At 35.0% G+C, this 19,837-nt stretch overlaps 1 protein-coding gene across 2 annotated transcripts; it reads right to left on the bottom strand.

Annotated features, from left to right (window-relative positions):
- Positions 1-3,533: 3,533 nt before the first annotated feature.
- Positions 3,534-19,751, bottom strand: LOC107433784 (ferredoxin-dependent glutamate synthase 1, chloroplastic/mitochondrial). Of its 2 annotated transcripts, none has more exons than XM_048464736.2 (33): positions 19,182-19,751; positions 17,508-17,823; positions 16,005-16,447; positions 15,778-15,909; positions 15,589-15,687; positions 15,061-15,131; positions 14,194-14,290; positions 13,650-13,742; positions 13,218-13,363; positions 12,699-12,858; positions 12,235-12,345; positions 11,911-12,126; positions 11,294-11,451; positions 10,510-10,639; positions 9,649-9,707; positions 9,348-9,453; positions 8,681-8,777; positions 8,404-8,519; positions 8,079-8,276; positions 7,807-7,917; positions 7,299-7,538; positions 7,105-7,203; positions 6,768-6,863; positions 6,469-6,666; positions 6,315-6,389; positions 6,018-6,146; positions 5,812-5,910; positions 5,495-5,637; positions 5,325-5,418; positions 4,793-5,031; positions 4,619-4,697; positions 4,227-4,310; positions 3,534-3,866 (listed from the first exon to the last, which is right to left on the bottom strand). In XM_048464736.2, the coding sequence occupies exons 1-33, from the start codon at positions 19,482-19,484 to the stop codon at positions 3,705-3,707; spliced, it is 4,899 nt and encodes a 1,632-aa protein (XP_048320693.2). In that variant the 5' UTR covers positions 19,485-19,751; the 3' UTR covers positions 3,534-3,704. The 2 variants fall into 2 exon arrangements, with proteins under 2 accessions (XP_048320693.2, XP_048320694.2); XM_048464737.2 differs by having other exon boundaries at positions 17,508-17,820; positions 19,182-19,750.
- Between the last annotated feature and the right edge of the window lie 86 nt (positions 19,752-19,837).

The following is a 19,837-nucleotide window of genomic DNA, read 5'->3' as shown; positions in this document are numbered from 1 at the left end:
TTCCCAATTATACATATATATATATATATATATATATATGCCTCTACAGGGAGCGTACAATTCAGGCGTGCTACATATCGATAGCTTGAGTTTGAGTTTGATCGGTTTGAGTTTGGGTTTTTTGCATGGTAGAACTGTTTAGTCGTGGATCGACAATGTTGATGATCGTGTTCGCAGTGTTTCTGGTGGTTCTTCCACTGGTTCTGCCTCCACTGCCTCCTCCGCCATTAATGCTGATGTTCGTTCCGGTTCTCATTCTCTCGCTCCTCTTCCTCCTCGCCCTCTCGCCTTCCTTTCAAATGCCCACCACCATTGCCGATCCTCCCTCTGTTTAACCTTCGTAGATCGTCTATCTTTCTCTCTCTCTCTTTCTGTATGTATGAAGAAACTATATAGTGCATTGCATTTCGCTTTTGGTTTCGTTTTCTATTTTTTTTTCTCTTTCTTTTGGTTTTTTTTCTCTTTCTTTTTTTTTCTTTTTGGGTTTTAGAAAAGGGAAATGGGTTTTCAGTATGCAATGGTAGTCCATAGTTTAATGTATAAATGAGACCCAAAGGAAAAAATTTATCCTGTGTTTCTTTCTTTTAAATTTTTTTTTTCGTGTTAATCTTTTACCCCTTCTTTTATTGTAATTCAATATTTTGCGTGACAGATGAAGTAATACCGCTACATATATATATATATATATATGTATGTATGTATAGAGCAAAGCAAATCAAGCAGAATGGGTATCAGAAACATTTATAATTAATTCGTTGAATATTATATTTAAGCAATCAGATAGAGGGAAAACAATGTAGCGGATCTTTGAGCCACCGTTTACAGCCGCCGGAGATTAACAAAACTTAGTATTATATATTATATTCTATTATTAGAGCTCATAAAAATCTAGCCAAAGTCCGTCGATCAAGTTGTATAAAAAAATATAAGGAAAAGAAAGTAAAGAGAGCAGAGGTAGGAAAAATAAAAGAAAAAAAGTGTGGGAAATTAAAGTCAAATGAAGCAGAAGACTTGTGAGGTGGTGGTGGTGGTAGTGGTGGTGGTGGTGGTGGTGGTGTTAGTCGTACGAAAAGCACGAGGATAGACAACGAGGATGGGAATTAGGAAGGAAAAAAAGAATTCAAAACAAGAATAGAAAAAATGGAGAGAAGAGAGGTTTCCTTGTTTTGGGGCTTTGGTTAATTCAAGCCGACATGCAAGCAAACACGTGGATTTGATTTGCTTTCTCTCTCTCTCTCTCTCTCGCGGAAGGTTACTGAAAAAAATTTAATAAAAGTCCTTTCTCTATTTCATTTTTTATTATTTTTCTTTATTTCTATGGGCGACAGACAGATACATCTGTATCTCTCTCTCTCTCTCTCTCTCTCTCTCTACATATATATATATATATATATATTTTTTTTTTCTCTCTTCCCTGTTTCATCCGAACCCTGAACCTCGGCTGTTTTTTCTATTCTCTTCTTCTCCCTTTTTTTTTTTTTAAAAAAAAAAATGTTAATGTTTTATATTGGGGCTTGCTTTTCAGGTGAAGTACATTCAAGAGGGTTAATAAATACATGTGCTGTTACTAGTACCTCTTTACCATCCACTAAGTCCAATTAATTAGTGGTTGTACAGCACACGAAGCTCACGAGGACCAAATATTCACCAAAAATAAATAAATAAATAAAAGAAGCTCACAAGGACCAAAACATATATATACACGAAATAAATACGTATATAATATCAACTTATATATATATATATATATATTGATTATCTTATACCTTAAAGTGGATAAATTCTTTTTTTATCCACTTATATATATATATATATATATATATATAGATAGATAGATATAGAAATAGGAAGCGGTCTCCACATTTATTAAACTTAATCATGTGATTTGCATACGCTCATATAGAAGGTACCAATTAATCATCTGCTAAGTGAGATATGAGAAGCAAAGAGAATGTATATAACTCTTTTCAAGCAACAAAAAAAATAAAAAAAGGAGAATGTATATAACTCTTTTGGTTGCATATTATTTTTGAGTTGGATTAATTGTGGATATATAGGTTAAAACTATTTTGTTCTTTTAAAGAATAATAAATTGGATATGGATCTTAAGAACATTTTTCTTATTTTATTTTAAAATGCATTAAACAACAGCTTGTTCACTATTGTGTGATGGAGAGAATTTTTGGAGTTTTTTTTTTTTTTTTTTTTTTTTTTTGGTGAATAAGAATTTCATGTGTTCAATATTTATATCATGACCGAAACAAATACATTTTAGAAAGCATGTATATATTCGTGTCGCTTAACACTTTTATAGGACCAATAAAGACCAATTAATTACTGAGAAAAATACGTTGAATGTTGAATAATTTCTTGCTGAAGAATTAATATTTCGTAGGTAGAATATTCCTTTTTTTTTTTTTTTTTTTTTTCTCATCGAGGTACTAATGTAATGTAGACGTGTGAATGAGACTTTCAAAAAATGCAACAAAGATTTGGACACAATTCTTCGGAGAAGAAGGAACACGCGATAAATGCTTGGAAAATGGAATACGGAAAATTTTATTTAATTATTTACGCAGTAAATGAACTAGGAAATTTCCGAGGCACTCACACAAGGTATGCAAAAATTTATATGCTTGGCCTTATTTGACAAATTTTCTAACCAAGCATTATTTCTTATAAATTAAACAAGTAATTTTTGAAAGCTCTCGGCCGCCTCCATATGTACGAGAACGTTGATCAACGATCTACTAAAGTTACCCATAATTTACCGTCCCCATAATTTAATTTTTGACCCTCAAATTAACTACAGGCCTGTTAAGCTTACGTGTTTAATACCAAATACTTGGACTTTTTCCGGACTAATTTTTGCATGTGGAAAAACGCTAACTTCCCAACACCTTCAAGCCGAGAACAAACTTGACAAGCAACTCCCCTGTTTGCATTCTTACCTAAACAAAAGTAGCTGCCCTTATCAGACAATAGGGCAATCCCTTAAAATGTTCTCTTTTTCATTTTTCACACACTGAAATTTTGCCAGTGAGAACAAACTTGACAAGCAACGCCCCTGTTTGCATTCTTACCCAAACAAAAGTAGCTGCCATTATCAGACAATAGGCCAATCCCTTAAAATGTTCTTTCTTTTTCATTTTTCACACACTGAAATTTTGCCAGTGAGAATAATTTATAAACAAGTAAAGCAAGTATTTGAAGCAAGATCAATTAACTGTTTCTTTATTTGAACAAGATCACGTCCAAAAATTTCATTAAATTAGTAGAATGCAATGAAACAGAGTGATTATGAAATGGTGGAAGAAGCTAACTTCAATTATTAACAGACAGTATCACATTAATTAGACAGGACATTTGGAAAATATATGAACAAGCTTGAATTTACATTTTCTGCCACAATCCCTATACAACTGCTTGCTTTTAACACTGAGGAAAGGCAATTTGAAGATCGGGTTCTTCAACTCCAGGCTATAATATCTTTCACCAGACATGAAAACGTTATTTTATGATCATCTTCTTCCTTCTCTTTTTTTTTTTTTTTTTTTTTTGTTGTCAACTCATGGTAGTGATCCACTTCTTGATCCCATGAATGAGTATAAACTGTCAACATTAAAGTGAAATCTTCTTCTTCGCTTGGAGTTGGAGCTTTACGGGTTTGAATGCTCACCTCAAGGTGTCGTTGAATTGTTACTCTATGCAGACTGCAAGGTCACCTGTCCAGCAGATGTTTTCTCATAGTCAACGCAAGCCTCTGGGGTGTCTTCTTCACTTGGAGGAACCAACTGCCAAAAGAGTGGTAGATATTTGTCCCATTCCTTTAGAATAGCTGAGCCTTTGCTGCTACCAGTTTTTTCCTTCACCAAATTGAATAGTAATGTTCTTATAAGCAAGAGTAATTATGTGAACCAGAACCATAAAATAAAAAACAACCCAACAATCGTGAATGGCTACACTGTATTTGGTAGCAACAAAGTACTAGTTAAAAGAAGAAAACCATCAAGAATTTTAGTTTCCATGGCTAGTTTGATTATTAGAAAGTTTTAGAATGTATAACTTAGAATAAGAACCAAATTTATACATTCCAAAGAAAAGGAAAAGAACATCAGCTCCGAACATAGCAACACAGACAAGTAGGAGGAGAAAAAGATCAGCACGAAACATGATGTTTATATTAGCACGCATATGAATGCCTGCTCATGATTTGGTATACTTACAACATGGGCTTCAATAAGGTTCTTCAACTGCATCTGCCCCACAGGGGCAAGCACTCTTTGGATCTTCACAATCTCTCTGTTTACCTGTTCACAGTTTTACCAGATATTATTAAAGTTGACAACAATATAGCAAGTTGTACATACAATACAAGCAAAGCAACTAGAAGTAAATACACTGAAAAAAGAGGATAATTTTCTTTAGTATCAGGGGGGCGAGAGAGAGAGAGAGAGAGAGAGAGAGAGAGATTTATAGGTTTCAAATAACTGGAGGATAATAAATATAGAATGCTTTTAAAGCAAAAGTAAAAACCTCAAAAGGAATTCTAAAAACAAGCAAGCTGACAGAAAAGAAAGAAGGATCGGCTGGGAAATTGGCGCATATTGACACAAACCTTGGGAATAAGAGTATCATCTTCATCAAGAATATATGTCAAACCTCCAGTCATTCCAGCAGCTACGTTTCTACCCACTCTATCAAAAATTAGAACAGAAATTGATTACAGTTTTATCCCTTTTCAATTTGGTTGTATCAATAAATAGGCTGGGTAAAGAGACACTATACTCACTTTCCAAGTATAACAACACATCCACCAGTCATGTATTCACAACAATGGTCTCCAGTGCCTTCAACCACTGCTTGAGCCAGTGAGTTTCTGACTGCAAATCGCTCCCCAGCTTTCCCTCTCACAAATATTTGACCACCAGTTGCACCATATAAGCAGGTATTGCCCACAATAGCGGCATCCTCAGGGGCAAAGCCAGTGTTCTCAACTGGAGTGACGACTATCTCACCTCCAGCAATACCCTTTGACACATTTATATTTTGCTAGTATCAGATTCTATATGTAAAAGTTGGATATTGAAGAACATAATCATTTCTTAAACCTACATTAAAAAGTTAAGCCAATTGCATATCGATTTAGCTTATCTTTAAATAATTCAAACCGATATTTATCATGTTCAATTTGGTGATGACCAAATCCTGATATAATACAGCACAGTTACTCAAAGAAATTATTATAGTACAACTCTCCAAGATGATTTGTGTCCGACCTTCATGTACTTACTGGATATGGGCAAAATAATGGATCAGCATACCTTTCCCACATAATCATTAGCCTCTCCAATGAGCCGAATGGTCATTCCAGGTGTCAAGAAGCATCCAAATGATTGCCCAGCACTCCCTTTAAATCTGAATACATATGGAAACTACACATTAGCTTGCAAGTGTAACAGTCAACGCATAAGCATAAAGAGTTCCATCTTACGTTATGTTCAGCTGCCCAGCAAAACCGGTGTCACCATATTTCTTGGCAATCACTCCAGCAATGCGTCCACAAGCAGCACGGTCGACATTGTATATGTTTATGGTCTTATGCACCACTTTTTCATTCTCAATTGCATCTGATATCTGAACATATACAAATAATTCTTCTTCAAAATTGAGATATGTTACTATTTCAATGCCCTTGTGATTGCCAATTGATAGATGGAATCAATATAGTTTGATAAAGTGGTTGATCACCAAGTAAATACATTGTTCAAAATAGCTAAACAAGCCACTTATATATCAAGAAGTGATTACCTCTGGATCTGCTAACATAACATCATCTAGAACAGGACCATTAGTATGAACATCCTGATTCCTGATTTCAGTACTACTCCATTTTGGTAACCCAACATTCTGTTATCAATAGGAGAACTTATATCATATTGCAAGTAATAAAGACAAGGAAAATGAGATACATTCTGAGAACAGTTGATTAATGTATTGTATAAAAAGGAACGTACTGAGAGAATATAACTGAGATCGAGATGCTGAGTTTTCACAAGAGATATATCCCGTGGTCTTAATAAATCTGTCCGTCCAATTATATCATCCAACTTCTCATATCCTAATTGTGCCAATATGCCTCTTACCTAGGAGACAAATATTTAAGAGAAAAAAGAAAGTTAGGAAAGTGGAGAACATTTACCTTGATAGACAAAACCCTAAGATGTTCAAATATGAAGTAAAATTAGGTGTACTGAGGACTTAAAAAAGAAAACAAGCAAACAAAATAAACATAACAACGAACAGATGGTTACCTCCTCAGCAACGTATAAAAAGTAATTAACAAGATCACCAGGAACTCCAGGAAAGCGAGCACGCAGTTCTTCTCTCTGAAGACATTGCAAAAAATGCAATATTAAATGCATCTCCAACTCTAAGAAAACTATGACATGTTGGTCTACCTATTACCTGACTAGCAACACCAACGGGACAATTATTTGTGTGGCAAATGCGGGCCATAACACATCCAGTAGCTATCATAGCAACAGAGCCGAACCCATACTCATCAGCACCCATAGCTGCAGCCATTAAGACGTCTACTCCACTTCTAAAGCCACCATCAACTCTGAGAATAACTCTTTCTCTGAGACCATTTTCAATGAGTGTCTGTAAAAGATTTTCAAATATTGAAGAGCATTGAGTATGGCTTTAAGGAGAGTCAATCAGAAAAAATTAAAATATTTAATTCTCAGCTCTCATCTGATAACCTGGTGGGTTTCTGTAACTCCAAGTTCCCAAGGTCCGCCAGCATGCTTAATGGAACTTATAGGGCTTGCTCCAGTTCCACCATCATGCCCAGATATCTGCAAATTAAGTAATAGATTTTTGTCTAAGGCCAAAGAGAGAATTGAGGAAACAATTATAGATAGATTAGTCACTGCAGAAACATTTCAGTAAACTAAATGAACGTGGTTTCTTGGTGTGATCTTTTTAAAAGTACTAACCAATAACTTTGATTACAATTCTCAAGATGAAGAAAAGCTGGAGAAGCAATAGTGTGATGAATTATACCATACCAAGTACCATATCAGCAAAATGTAATACCTGGATAATATCAGCGTTACCCTTTGCTACCCCAGAAGCAACAGTGCCAATTCCTGCTTCTGCTACAAGTTTTACAGACACTTTAGCCTTGGGGTTTACCTATTCATTAAGCAAATATTCGCGTGTTTTAGCAGAAATTTGGAGAAATCTCTAACAATGAAGTAAAAGAGATCCAGTTTTCCATAGATAAACACCTGATGAAGGTCAAATATCAACTGGGCGAGATCCTCAATGGAATAAATATCATGATGTGGAGGGGGAGATATAAGTGGAACTCCAGGTTTGGAATTTCTTAACCTTGCAATATATGCACTAACTTTTTTACCAGGCAATTGACCACCTTCACCTGGTTTTGCACCTTGTGCAATTTTGATTTCTAGCTGATCGGCATTGGCTAAGAATGTCGGAGTGACACCAAAACGTCCTGAAGCAACCTGAAGAAGAAGTAGTAAATTTTGGTGAATATTGCCTCTGATAACAGTGCACATAAAAAATTTGCTCTCCTTCCATCCATTTTTATTAAAACCGAGATAAGCATCAACTTCCAAAAAGATAACCACTTTCAGCTTCATACTTCTAAAATACTAGGTGCATCTTGTAAGTTTTGCAGTAAGCCACAGGAATGATGCAACAATAGATTGCTTAAAAAGTAAAGTGACCTGCTTATAAACTTATTTCCAAGTAAAAGTTCAAAGTGGTGACCTGCTTGATAGCACTTGTAGCAGTATCTCCATTTTGAAGACCTTTGAGATGTGGAAGTGTTGGAGAGTACCCATCAACAACATCTGTTAGCGGCCTCCAGCGAATAGGATCCTGAACATTCATAAAAAGAAAAGAAAGGAAAAAAAAAAAAAAAAAAAAAAAGAAGTAATGTTTGAAGTGTTTTAGTTGTTGAACATAGAACTTATGCACTGAAAGAATACATCTAAATAAGACTGCATTTCAATGTTCAAACATAAAGGTTAATAGACTACCTCACCACCTTCCCCTGAATTAGATTTTCCTCCTAATCTATTCATAGCAATGGCAATAGCCTCATGAGTCTCTCTTGAAATAGCTCCAAGTGACATCCCACCAGTGCAGAACCGTTGAACAATAGATGCAGCAGACTCAACCTTCCCCACGGGAATTGGAGCACGATCACTTTTGAACTCAAGAAGATCACGTAGAACCTACAGTTAAATTTAGTAAACAGTTGTCAATGTTTTAAACAAATTTATTCTGAGCTACATTACAATTTGTAATGAAATATCAAAAAGAGCTAAGCAAAATAGAAAATTTAGTGACTCCAGAACTCACATTCACAGGTCGATTAGCCAGATGTTGTTGATAAACTGAAAAGGCACTTTCACTCTTTTGACGAACAGCCTTGTGCAGCAACTTTGACATCTCTGGATTGTTCCCATGATACTCCCCTTGTGACACAAATAAGTAAACAGGATTGTCTCAGAAATTTTGAGATAGCTAATAAAATAAAAATTCAAGATAGTCAGGCAACTTTTAAACCTTCAAGTTTGAATAATTGCATGTATTAAAACTAAGTCAACATATCAATCTCCTTGTTGTAAACTGATACCTCCTGGTCTAAATTGTATAAATCCAAAGTTCTCTAATCTTTTAGCCGTATCCTCAGAGAAAGCTTTCACCCAAAAGGACAAAGACTCCCTCGCCAGCTGCAGTAAAAAGGAACTGGAAAATGAGCAACACCACAGTACGACTCTTCGGCAAAACATGAATGTATAAGTAGAGGAAGAATTAACTGCAGTGTAAGTTAATTGACTTCTCAATCTTTAAATATATATTTGGAGTCCATTGTCTATTCCTTGTGAAATACTACATTTAGTGGATAGTTCTGAATTATCTCGCATTTTTAAATACTATTCCAGCCAAAACATAAATATTAAAACAGAAATTCATATACTGAGTACCTCTATGGTTGATCGAGATCGAGAAATTTACTTTAAAACAGGCCAAAAATTAATTTCAAAACAGATGCTGAATTATCATATTTTCTCCCTAGTGTATTGTCAATATGTTAACCAAATTTTCTACTTAAATATCTCTCATAAAATGTTCTAAAATTTAAAAATTAAGTTTATTTAATCAAACCAGAAATTCTAAAATCAATTCTACCACGAGCAAAGTTTTTTTTTTTTTTTTTTTTTTTTTTTTTTTTTTTTAACAATGATGACAATGTTGCCCAACTTACAACCAAATGTTTACATTGTTGTTGTGTTTCTCACCTCATCAAAGGTCAATCCACCAATACTTGATCTACTACCACAAAATGCAAGATCAACAATCTCCTTCCCTAGTCCATAAATCTCAAAAATCTGTGCACCACAGTAACTAAACACCAGAAGCTCGTAAGTGTAATTGTAAAGTAATCAACATGACTGATAAATAAAGTGTAATCTAACAAACAAGAAACAAAAGTAATTAACTAGTTAAAATGTTTGTTGAAGGGAGCACGTCAGTTTAACAACTCTTAAAAATAAAACTCATTCCCTAGCAAGAGTAAAAGGAAAAACTAAACATGTGTACCTTGAAAGCAGTGAGATGCCCATTTTGGAAAGAATTTTGAGAAGACCAGACTTGACAGCCTGCAATGCCAAGGCACGGTGAGTGCGATAACATTTTTTTTAATCTTAATTAAGTATGAAACAGGGACAGTAAGGTGATGTTTGGTAAAGTGGTTGGTTTTTTGTTCTTTATTTTTTTAATTTGCTGACCTAAAGCGTTAGTGGTAGTTTTGGTTCCAAAAAAAAAAAAAAAAAAAAAAGTCAGTGGAAGTCTGACAAACTATAGCTATCCTAACTAATACTTGAGGTAAGCAAATCACACAATTAGGTAGGACAAAAAAAAGTTGAAAAAGAAATAAATAAATAAAGCCCAACCGTTTTACCAAACAACACCTTAATGAACAATTTTTCTTTAATTATGATCTTTGTAGAATTCTGGCTCAAGATAATTAGCGTGATAATGCCTTTGTATGTCATTGTGCTTGAAATGAAACAACATTTCTAAATACACTTTGTTCTCGCATCACCTTTACGCAAAACATTTAACCTCAATTACACATGCTTTCCTTGTTTGCTCCAATCTTTCTTTACTATACAATTTTTTATGTATCTCAACATAATCTATCAACTATAAATGATGTAAGAACCACCGGTTGGTTCCTTTTCATACTCGTTCCTCTTGAACAATATTCTTTACTTATCTTAGGGAGATTGGAGTAAAATACGACCACGTACTTTATATACCTTATACAAAAAATTAAAAATTTTTAGGAAATAACTTATTGAAATATTAAAAATAAAAGAACAAACATAACTTTTTAAAACGTTACTTTAGAATAATGTCAATCTCATTAATTTTTACTTCCAAAACCAATTTACTGACCTTGACGAAGTTCTTTTGAGCCTGTTCAATAGTTACGGTAGGCATCTTTCCATTGCGCATCAAATTTACTGTTTTAGTACTCAGACGCCACTGTCGGCACGTTTCCAGTGCTAAATATGGGCATATGGCACTGAAACATGATTAGCAGTGGAATGTTATTCATCTTCTAAATAAGGCATATTGGTGCAAATGCCAATATTAGAACCATATAGAGCAGCAAAATGCAGGAACTAGCTCAAGGAATGGAACTAATCACTACTCACTGAACACATGAAAAACCAGAACCTAAGTTAGATGTAGTATCATCAGAGTGAAATTAATGTGGAGATCAACACATTAGATCCTCACTGAATATAATTTTTAAAACAAACAGTTACTATACATTACAACCTGCTTTGGAAACTAAACGGGTAAAATATAATATTATGCAATGTGGGTTTACCTACTTTGTTTCTCCATACAACATAGGAGGAAATCATTTACTGAAACATAAAAAATGAGGTTTTCATATCCACTTAAATTTAAATCTCTTTCAGGAACTCGTTCAACATTTATAGATTGTGAATAAAGGGTTTTATGTCCATAGTAGTAATCGTTTCTGATAGTAAAAACTATTTGCTATTACTCTTCTTAGATTATAAAACTACACTGAAAGAAGATAGATTTAGAAAACAAAAAGAGAATCAGTAGAAGTGCTGAGCCAAAGAAACGATCATTTATGTGCCTTCCCTAGCAAAATAAGTGGCAGGGGGAAAAATAAATATAGTTTGTAAAAGAAAAGAACCTTGCACCGTATCCAACCAAGCAGGCAAACTGATGGGTACTGAAGCACTGAGCAGTGTCTGCGACAATAGAGGCTGACATACGCAATCCATTTTGAATAAGATGCTGATGAATAGCACCAACAGCAAGAAGTATTGGAATTGCAGGCCGAGTGGGCTCCTGAGCCAAAAATACAAATACATCAATTCATTTTGGAGGTCGTCACAAAATATTCCAAGCCATCTTAATTAACAAAAGGAAAGTACAACACTTCACTTCAGATAAAAAGAGGGAAGAAGGAAGGAAAAAAAAAAGAAAAAAAGAAAAAAAAGGGCATATACATGTGTGGTGTGCCACGCATGCACAAGAAAATGTAAATATAGTTAATTTTTCCACGGTAAACAACCTCCAAATTTTAGAAAGTAGAAATTCATATAACATGTAAACTTTCATACAAATTCACAATCATTACTCTAAATAGAAGATACCTATTGCTTCTCGATGAACACAGTAATTGATTGTAAGTTTAAATCTATAATCATGCAGGAAAGACATAATATCAAGCTTAAATAGGTTTAAGAACTGAGATGAACAGAACAAGTTTCACATGAAAATATTGGAAGCTAAACTGGATCTTACCAACTCATCAGACCGATCAGAGAGAACAAGCAATTGGGAACCGTTTCGAACTGCTTCATCAGCAGCTTCACAAAGCCTAGACAGTGTCTTCTCCAAGGAGCCATCAACCCCTTTATGTATGTCAAAAAATGTTGGTATAACTTTGGGTTTTAACTGAGCATCTTTCAGCAAAGAATCGAGCTCTTTTTCATTCAGTACGGGGCTCGACAAGATAACCTGGACCAGAAAAATATACTAAGCACAGTCTCAAAAGTTGAACTAAAGAAATTATTGCATAATTAACCATTAAATATGAACGAGTGTAACAGGAAAATGCTGACAAACCTGTGAAACATTTTCGGGTCCAACCTCCAATATATTTCCTCGCTTCCCAATGTTCACTTCAAGAGACATAACTAACCCTTCTCTAAGAGGATCAATAGCTGGATTTGTAACCTGCAGGGAGGAAAACAAAAAATTCTCTCAACTACTAAGGTATAGGGTTAAGACCAAGTTCCAAACCAAATGACTCCCAAAATCATAATTAAATAGGATGCAGAATCAAGATCCAATGGTGGTGACAACTTTTATTAGATACAGTACTTATGAATAAGCAGTTGAGCTGTAGTCAGTGCTCCAACAAATATTTGAAGTTGGTGTGTGCAATACTAGTGTTTAAAAAATGATACACTCTAGGCCTGTCCTTTTAGGATAGTATATTGCAACAAGCAACAGTTTTACATAGATTGCATTCCCCAGGCAATTTCTCAATAAATCTCTAATCAAGAACTACAAAAATTCAAACAAACCTGTGCAAACCGTTGTTTAAAATAATCATAAAGCATGTGGGGCCTCTGAGATACGATTGCCAATGGAATATCATCTCCCATACAAAATGTCGGCTCCTTCCCTTGAGCAGCCATAGTCTCAATAACCATTTGGACATCCTCGCTGGAGTATCCAAATGCCCTGTTCCCATGAAAAGTTCGAAACAATGAGCATCATTCAGAAAAGATTTATTTTACAAGGAATATCAGGATGGCCAAGTGGAAAAAATCACTCATCTATAAACGAAGCTCACTATATATGAAAATTTCAAACATACATGATTCCTTAACACCGATAATTAAAAATATGTTGCTTAGTATAGTTTCAGTTATTGTTATCAGCAAAATAGTGTGGAATAACAATTAAGAAACAATAATTTGGACTCTATCACAATAATAGCATCTGTCTAATAGCAATTATGGGCATCATCTCCTCCAGCATGTGCTACCTTATACCTGATCTATTATATATCATAATAACCATTGAAACAGAAAACTCACTGTTGGTGTCTTAGTATTGCATCATTGTCCATAACTGTTGCTGAGTGGAAGTTTGCTGGCTTCAAGGACCGAAGGTTTTCCTTGACCCATTTTCCATATGGATTTGACAAGGCAACCCGCTTTTTAACTTCTGTATTTTCATAAACCTGCCATTTTGAAAAGCTTAAGATTTTAATAAGTTTCAGATGCAGCGTGAAGCCATCTTTTCTTGAGGTCATATTTCTCTTTGTCTTTGCAATTGTAATTTATTTTCTTTACTTAAATATTTCTGTTATAAACAAGGTTGGAAATTAACTGTCACCGAGATCCACAAAATTCTTGGGAAACTTCTGACATACAAACTAATTGCTAAAAACCACACCAAAAGAATTATAGATATAGATGTAAGAAGAAAGGAAACAGAAAAAAAAAAATTAAAAATTCTCTGCAAACCTGTCCACTTTGTAAGTCAACAGTTATCATCATTCCTGGACCTAGACGGCCTTTCATTGTGACTTTTGACTCATCCATAGGTAGCACACCAACCTACAACAATAGAAAGCTAGAAATCTTAACCACAGTGCACGAAACCAGACCAAAGCATCATGATTCATAATAGGAATATTGTCAAATACAAAACCTCATTGCTAACGAATTGTGAGAGGACACAAATGCATTAAAATAGTAACCCACAATTGATTACAGCATATAGAGAAATCACAATGAATTTTCTAGTAGTGACATTCATGTCTCCTTTTGTAAGACCTATAATTTATCATATTCTTGTGAAAACAGAATTTCATTTATTGCCCCCAGACTTCAAGCAGCACCTAAGCCCAATAAGATAATTTTTTTTAAAAAGCCCAGTTAAATTGGCTCCTTAATGGATAGCAAAACCCCAGGGAGGAAAAAAAAAATGCTGTCCTCTAACCATCCAAGTAATGTGAAATATCATCAAACACAGAGAAATTCAAAAGAATAATGAAACAGAACATACCTCAGATGCAACATAGACAACATTGTCAGCTGTCCGCCAATACCTAGCAGGGCGAAGTCCATTACGATCAAGACAGGCTCCGACTGTCTTTCCATCACTGTTCCACAATAATGGAAATTGCGATTATCAGAAAGAATAATTGTATACTGAAATTTTAGATGCACAAAAAGGAGAAAAGTGGAAAGGAAAATGTATTATAAGATTTTTATTTTTTTATTTTTTTCATTTTTTGCATGGAAAACTGCTTTCAGTAATGCAGCAGGGTAAATAATTATTCATAGGGAAATATGCATGTCTAAATGCTATAAGCTACACCACCACTAAGTTAAAAGTTCTTTCAACCTTCATAGTCTTCTAGGCAAATGCAAATTCTAGCAAGGCAATTGAAGAAGAATGGACATATCTATTCTTCACATAATTTATGATAGTGCCATGTGGATTGTGAATTGACCATAAGAATATAATTCCACACTAACAGTCCAAATGATCTGGTCTAATAGCAATCTCCAGTGCCTTAAACATCCTCATTAAGACTAGACGTTGCTCTTGGGTGTGCACTAACAATTAATTATTCCATTAGTAAAGTCACACTCCTCAATGCAGAAGGTAATAGGATAGAAAACAAAAAAGAGCTTTTTTCACCATCTCAGTGCCCTTCAAAGACCATTTAAGTTATTAATTTAAAATATTGCTTTAATGAGAATGATACCAATGATATAAACCCAAAATCTGACAAGTAGGCTTTTAAGTTATGTCAATCTAGATCTAACTTAATAGATATTAACAAGACACTGTTTTTTTTGGTGAATATATTAACAAGGCAATTGTTTGTCCTTTTGGAAGGTAGAGTTAACCTTGGAGATTTACCTGAATAAAAGTAAGGCAGGTCCATCCCAAGCCTCCATTTGACCCTTGTAATAGTCATAAAAGTCAACCACCTAAATAGGGAAAACAATCAGCATCCTCAGGCTCGTATAATATTGATCAGAATAACATTACTGTTCATATAATAAAAATACAAACAATTACATGGCCATTGAGAATCAAAAGTCTTCAAGATTAAACACAATATCATCACCAATAATTTAATTCAAGTATAAAAAAACATAAACATAATATGAGGCAGAATAAAAGCACATAAACTGATGAGTTGGGAAAGGATATAATGAAGACCAAACAGATGCTAAAGCAAAGTTTAATCTAGATTGCGAAATTAGAGTATGAGCCTTAGTCGGTGACATTGTTTAAGTAATGTGGTTACCCAAAGCTTCAAACATGTTGACAAACAACAAACTCAAATTGTAGTACAAAGATTCTACATCTGGTATTGCGCTACCAAACCAGTCAGTCACAAAACGAACATTCATGTCTAGTAATAACATCAATTTAAAGTACCTCAGGGTACTTAATTGTCAAAGTTGGGTGATTCTTGTATGCCTCCGGGACAAGAATCATTAAAGCTTCCTCAGGAGCACGTCCACTTCTTATTAACAACTGAGCAGAGATAAAGAAGAAAAACGTCAAGAATTGAGATGGTATGAGAATTATGACATCAACTATGAAATGGAATAAACTGGATCATACTTCCGCTGCACTGTCAAGATTTGCTGAGTCAGATGCCTTTGGATTGCCAAAGGGACGAATTTCATTTTCACGACCACCCCATACAGGCGACTTCAATGAGGTTTCCCTGGATTGCATCCAGTTCAAGTTCCCCTGCAGGTTAGGGGTCAGTGTAGATGTTCAAGTGTAACTCATGCAAGCTATTTAAACAATGTTATTTCAGGCTCTAAGGTTGAAAAAATTGCAACCTGTATGGTATTAATCTCTCCATTGTGACCAAGCAACCTCATTGGTTGTGCTAGGGGCCATCTGGGACTAGTATTTGTGCTATACCTTCGATGATAAATGGCAAAAGGGGATTTATACAGATCACTTTGAAGGTCAGAATAAAATAACCCAAGAACTTCTGAACGAAGCATGCCCTTGTAAACTAAAGTTTGATTGGACAAAGAACAGAAATAAAGTTCATTTCCCCAACTTTCTGATTGTGCTGCTCTTTCAATCAATTTCCTGCAAATGTACATTTCCCGTTCAATGTCATCAACATTCTCCTCTTTAACAACTTTTACAAATACCTGCTGTATGTTGGGCATGGTTTCTTTTGCATAGTAACCAACTACAGAAGTATTTACAGGAACAGGCCTCCACCCTAACACTTCAAGACCCTCTTGTTTAAAAATATTCACAATAACTACAACAGAAATCAGAATTAGAGGTCAAACAGCATGTTATATGAACAAACTAAGTATATAACAGGAAATTAGAGCAAGAAACGGAAGAAACCATGTAAAAGTACCAATGGATGGAGAAACAAAAAGATATAATTATATTCTTAGGTAGTTATGTCTACAGATATCAACAAGAGAAATAATTATACTCTAGCAATACACATGAGCCTCAAGAAATCATTGCTCTACCTTCATTCTTATTTTTACTTTTTGATATAAAACTATGTTGATAAACAAGATATTAAACTATAATTGCTCTGACAATTATAAGAAACTGTACAGTATATAAAAAATAATTACCATAGTTGACAGAAAACAACTCTACCTTATTCAAGTCTCAAGTAATCAAAATCAAAGCATGAGGAGATATAAAGCCATAGAAAGTTGTTATGGAAATCCTAATCGCATGACCCATTTCTTAACCTGAGAAAAGAACCTATGGAGATCCACAATTTGTTCTCTCTATAATTCTAACATAGTTCAGAAACCACGCCCATAGTTCAGAAACCACGCCTGCAACCCATAAGTTCAGAGTGATATCTAAATATCAGTGTTAAGATTGGATTCTTCACCCCTTGTCAGCAAAGTTATTTTTAGTTTTACTCTTCATCAAAGAGTTTGCTTGCAATATTCGCTGCAGCAACTAGAACAATGTAGCAATGTCCTAGAACCACATATCTGAGATGCAAGTTTACTAAGAACGAAAGAAGTTTGACTACACTGCTGAATTGCCAGCTTTGAAGTTAATAGATTAAAAGAACTTTTTATAAGCAGCAAAAGAAGGTTAAATTGCAAAGACTAACCATAAAATACAGAGAATATATAATAGGATCATAGTAGTATGGTAGATTACAGTTTTAAACCTACAATAAAGAGTACAGATGGATTCAATTGTCATGCATACCTTTAATGATACAAAAAGAGACACCATATCACCGTTCATGAACAAATCCACAAGCTTGTATCAGTGAAAGTAAAAAGTAGATATTCCATCCGACTTAATTAGAATCTTTCAACAGTTACCTTTTTTGGCTTCTTTTGCAGTGTCATCATCTTTGGGGAGAAAAACCATGCCAACACCAGTGTGCAACTTATCAAAGGTAGAAATCCCTTGTGAGTTGGCCCAATTGTCAAATAGATCCCAAGGAATTGAAGTCATTAATCCTGAACCATCACCGGAGTCATTATCTGCTCCACATCCCCCGCGATGTTCCATGCAGCCAAGAGCTGTAAGAGCATCTTGAACAATCTGATGGGATGCTTTATTGTCCAAATTGGCAATAAATCCAACTCCACAAGCTCCTCTTTCTGATATTATATCATCCAAGTTTGCAACCTGCTGAACATGAAATTCAGACCATAAAGAAATATACAATCAATAACAATATATTATCCCCAATCATACTAAACCAGAGCATACAAAGAAAAATGATTAAGAGCCAAAGTTTCATGAACGACCATTTATGACCAACAAATCAATCATAAAGTTTCACAAAATAACATTTGTGAGTGACAAATCAATCATACTATTCACCGGACCTGGAGTTTCACGAACAAGAATTTCACTTGAACAAGAATTTATTCATGAGAAATAAATCAATTATAAAAAAGAGCACATAATCAATGCGAAATTTGGCCAATCAAACACTAGAACAGGAAAAAAATTAGCTACCAAAGCTATAGGACTCTGTTATGAAACATATCCACTGATGAAGTGCCAGCAATAAATTAATTGGAAGTCCAGGTCCAAAGTGATAATCTAACGAAAACTAATGAAAAAAGACTTGGTTAAATTTTTAACATTTGACAAAAAATTTTGTTAGTGGGTCATTGTAAAGAATCACATGCTAAACTTCCAGAAGAAAATCCTCACCTCTGCCACACCAAAGCTTTCCATAGAACCATTGGCAAAAAACATGTTCTAGCTAACAGCTTAACGATAATGATGGAATTCTACGACATATTATCTTCTTTGCATTCAACCTTTTAAATATACTTTCATTACTAATCCACTCTGAAGCTTAATTTGCTAAAATTTTTGCTGTCCAAACCTAAAGGACATAAGAGCCAAAAGATTGACTAAAAGCACTGTGGAGACTTCAGATTTCAGAACTCAAACAGAACTGAAAATGTTCTTGCATTCCCCAAGAAAGAAAAAAAAATGTTTGGACTTACAATTTTGAAGTATTTGAATCCATTATAGCTATCTGAAAGGTAACAAGTACCATTAAGAATCTAAGCCTAAGGTACTGCTGGGTTAGCATTTTCGAAGTATATTGGTTTTGAAAGCCTAAAGAACCCAAATTTACACTCCATTAAGCAACAACAAAAATGTCAAACAAGTGGAACTAAGCGCACAGAAAACACCGATAATAACCAGTAAGAAGCTCAACAGCTTAAAAATAATGCCGCTGAGAAAAGTTTTTTAAAAAAAGAAAACAAAAACAAGAACAAAAATAAGGAGATGGTAATAAGGCACGCTTGGTTACGTTTGCAAAACAACGTGCTATAATGGTTTTGAAAAGAGTAACTAAAACAGCTTCTTCAACGAAGCGTGATAGTTCCATTCAGAGTATGAACCAGCACAGCCTCTGAACAGAAAATTCCATTCAAAGACTTTGAAGGAACATCTAAAAAAAAAAAAAAAAAAAAAAAGAAAAAAAAAAGCGACAGTTACGAATGAAAAGCTAGGCATACCTGCGGATTGAAATCAGGATGAGAAGGTGATTCATCCAACGATATACTGGTACGTTGAAGATCGAGCACCGCTTTGACCGACGACGAGGTCTTGGTCTCGGGAACGAATTGAGGAAGGCTCCGAGAGATCATTGGAGCTCCGAATTTCCTACGAGTCCGCTTCGATTTGCAATACAAGCCAACGAAATCGACGACAAATAGTCCATTGCGAAGCGAAGGAGGCTGAGCAGCTGGGGAGTGGCTATTGGAGGAGGAGTTAAGGAGCTGAGTAATGGGACTGGTGACTGAGTACCGAGACGCCATAGCAGATATCGTAGAGAAAGAGAGAGTGAGAGGGAAAAGGATTGTGTGGAGAAGAAGGAAAAGCAAATGGAATGGAGCAACCAAAAAAATTAGAAAATATAAAAATAAAAACAAAAACAGATAACAGAGAGAGAGAAGTCCGGAACCACAACCACCCGCCTTCTCACTTATTTACACCCTCTATTTCTCTGCGTGGCGTCTGCTTCGTCTTCCCTCTATTGATGTAAACCCACGCTCACTCTCTCTCTCTCTCTCTTTTTCCACTGCTTCGGAGTCAATGTCGTCTGTGTTAAGATCCACGCTTTTTTTTGCTGCTCCCTGTGCTCTTATCACCCTCGGCTTTGGTGGCGATG

The sequence above is a fragment of the Ziziphus jujuba genome, chromosome 11, assembly GCF_031755915.1.
Source record: "Ziziphus jujuba cultivar Dongzao chromosome 11, ASM3175591v1".
NCBI lineage: Eukaryota > Viridiplantae > Streptophyta > Magnoliopsida > Rosales > Rhamnaceae > Ziziphus > Ziziphus jujuba.
The sequence above is the reverse complement of the archived record's forward strand: the minus strand, read 5'-3'. Positions and strand labels throughout refer to the sequence as shown.

Bases quoted from the DNA above. Each gene is read 5' to 3' on its own strand.
- LOC107433784 (XM_048464736.2), bottom strand. From the start codon at position 19,484: ATGGCGTCTCGGTACTCAGTCACCAGTCCCATTACTCAGCTCCTTAAC. The intron at 13,364-13,649 runs GTTTGCAGAGAA...TCAAAATGGCAG, and splicing joins TTGACTTACAAAGTGGACAG to GTTTATGAAAATACAGAAGT. The intron at 7,918-8,078 runs GTAGTCTATTAA...ATGAATGTTCAG, and splicing joins ATTCAGGGGAAGGTGGTGAG to GATCCTATTCGCTGGAGGCC.